This window comes from Meleagris gallopavo, unplaced genomic scaffold (assembly GCF_000146605.3).
Source record: "Meleagris gallopavo isolate NT-WF06-2002-E0010 breed Aviagen turkey brand Nicholas breeding stock unplaced genomic scaffold, Turkey_5.1 ChrUn_random_7180001869617, whole genome shotgun sequence".
NCBI lineage: Eukaryota > Metazoa > Chordata > Aves > Galliformes > Phasianidae > Meleagris > Meleagris gallopavo.
The window spans coordinates 25693-27824 of NW_011134588.1; the positions used below are offsets into that span (position 1 = coordinate 25693).

The 2132-nt window shown below is 61.1% G+C and overlaps 1 protein-coding gene across 1 annotated transcript; it reads right to left on the reverse strand.

The window, feature by feature from the left end:
* Positions 1-1064: 1064 nt before the first annotated feature.
* Positions 1065-2126, reverse strand: MED29 (mediator complex subunit 29). The gene is made up of 4 exons (XM_019611185.2): positions 2061-2126; positions 1866-1924; positions 1515-1599; positions 1065-1360 (listed from the first exon to the last, which is right to left on the reverse strand). The coding sequence occupies exons 2-4, from the start codon at positions 1916-1918 to the stop codon at positions 1133-1135; spliced, it is 366 nt and encodes a 121-aa protein (XP_019466730.1). The 5' UTR covers positions 1919-1924; positions 2061-2126; the 3' UTR covers positions 1065-1132.
* Positions 2127-2132: the final 6 nt, after the last annotated feature.

A 2132-nucleotide genomic window follows, 5' to 3' on the forward strand; every position in this document is an offset into this window, starting at 1 on the left:
GGGAAGTTGTTTGCTGTGAGAGCGGTGAGGTGCTGGAACAGCTGCCCAGAGAGGCTGTGGGTGCCCCGTCCATCCCTGGAGGTGTTCAAGGCCAGGTTGGATGGGGGCCCTGGGCAGCCTGGGCTGCTGTGAGATGTGGAGGTTGGTGGCCCTGCGTGTGGCAGGGGCTTGGAGCTTCGTGATCCTTGAGCTCCCTTCCAACCTGGCTATAGGGACCCATAGAGCCCCATAGATTCCCATAGAGACCCATAGGGACCCATAGAGACCTGTAGATCCTTCATAGGGACTCCTAGAATGGCCTGGGTTGAAAAAGCCCACAGTGCTCATCCAGTTCCAACCCCCTGCTGTGTGCAGTGTCACCAACCAGCAGCCCAGGCTGCCCAGAGCCACATCCAGCCTGGCCTTGAATGCCTGCAGGGCTGGGGCATCCACAGCCTCCTTGGGCAACCTGTTCCAGTTGCCTCACCACCTCTGGGGGAAAAACTTCCTCCTCATATCCAACCCAAACCTCCCCTGTCTGTTTAAAACCATTCCCCCTTGTCCTATCACTATCCATACTCACAAACATCCGCTCCCCCTCCTGTTTATCCGCTCCCTTCAAGTACTGGAAGGCCACAATGAGGTCTCCCTGCAGCCTTCTCTTCTCCAAGCTAAACAAGCACAGTTCCCTCAACCTTTCCACATAGCAGAGCTGCTCCAGCCCTCCAGAACCCCCAAGTCCTTCTCTGCACGGCTGCTCTCAAGATCTTCCCCCAGTTTGTACAAATACCTGGGACTGCCCCGACCCAAGTGCAGCACCCAGCGCTTGCCCTTATTGAACATCAGTAGGTTTTTTTCATGGGCCCACTTCTCCAACCTCTCCAGGTCCATCTGGATGGCTTCCCCTCCTGCCAGTGTATCGACTGCACCGCTCAGCTTGGTGTCATCACGTTGCCTCTATACGGATGATCCCTCCCCCAGCGTACACCTCAACGTACAGGCAACCCCCCCACGCGTAGGGTGACATCCTCTACATATCTCTGACCCTCACACCGCTTAGAAACACCCCCCCAGGAATCCTCAGGGACGCTGCCATGCACGTGGGTGCCTTTATTGTCACAAGGGCTGCCCGCTTCCTACCCCCACGACCTCATCAGGGCCCCCCCGTGGGGGGCAGCTTGCCGGTGATCTTGTTGGCACCCTCCAGCAGGGCGTTGTGGATGTCCTTGGCGCCTGCAATCTGTGCCTTGATGAGGGGCAGGTACTGGGTGTAGGGGAGGCTCTCACCGGCAGCCCCCTCTCCTTTGGGAGCCGCTGGCACCAACGCAGGTGCGTGCTTTGCACTGTCGAAGCTCTGTGAGAGGCACTCGTGCGCCAGGCGCTGGGGAGGGGGTGTCACCAGAGGGGACACGGGGCTGTGTGTGTCAAGGGGGGGCAGGGGGGGGACAAGGAGTGTGCAAAGGACGTTGCCAAAGGAAAACGGGAAGTGAAAATGGAGGGAGGGGGGCACAAACAGCACTTGGAGAGCCACTCACAAGGCAGAGCTCAAGCTGATCGCACAGTGCGTAGAACTCCTCCAGGCTCTTGTCAAAGCGTTGCAAGGCTCCGTCGGCGCTCTTTCTGCCCGTGGGACACGGCCACCATCACCCCCACTGTCACCACATGGCCAGGGTGACACTGGGGGACCAAGGAAGGGGGCCTAGAGAATGACGTGGGGGGTGGGGGGGAGCAGAGGGGGCTCGTAGGGGCTCCTGGAGAGAGGGAGAGAAGCCTGGGGAGTTTGGGTGGGACCGAGACAAACCGGTGGGGGTCTTGGGGAGGGGGAAGGGGGTGACGCTGGGATGGGATCGGGGTCCGGAGGTGAGCACCCTGCCGGGCTCACTCACTGCCCGTTGTCGATGTTGGAGTTCTGCACCAGGTTCTGCGCCGCCACCTTCATCAACGTCTGCGAAGGGAGCACGGCGGGTCACGTACGGCGGGATCCCACACCGCCGGCACCGGGTTCGTTCCCCACGCTCCGGGAACGGCTCGCCCGCCCCAATGGCTGAAGGCCCCGCCCCACACCGGCAGATCCCGCCCACCTGCAGGCTTTCCTTCAGTTGAGGGATGAGCAGCCGGAATCGCTGCACCGGGTCGAAGTCCTGCGCCTGCGC

Excerpts from the sequence above, each read along its gene's own strand:
- MED29 (XM_019611185.2), bottom strand. The coding sequence starts at position 1,918 with ATGAAGGTGGCGGCGCAGAACCTGGTGCAGAACTCCAACATCGACAAC. Across the intron at positions 1,600-1,865 it reads TCCAACATCGACAACGGGCA|AAAGAGCGCCGACGGAGCCT; the intron begins GTGAGTGAGCCC and ends TCCCACGGGCAG. Across the intron at positions 1,361-1,514 it reads ATCAGCTTGAGCTCTGCCTT|CGCCTGGCGCACGAGTGCCT; the intron begins GTGAGTGGCTCT and ends CCCCCTCCCCAG.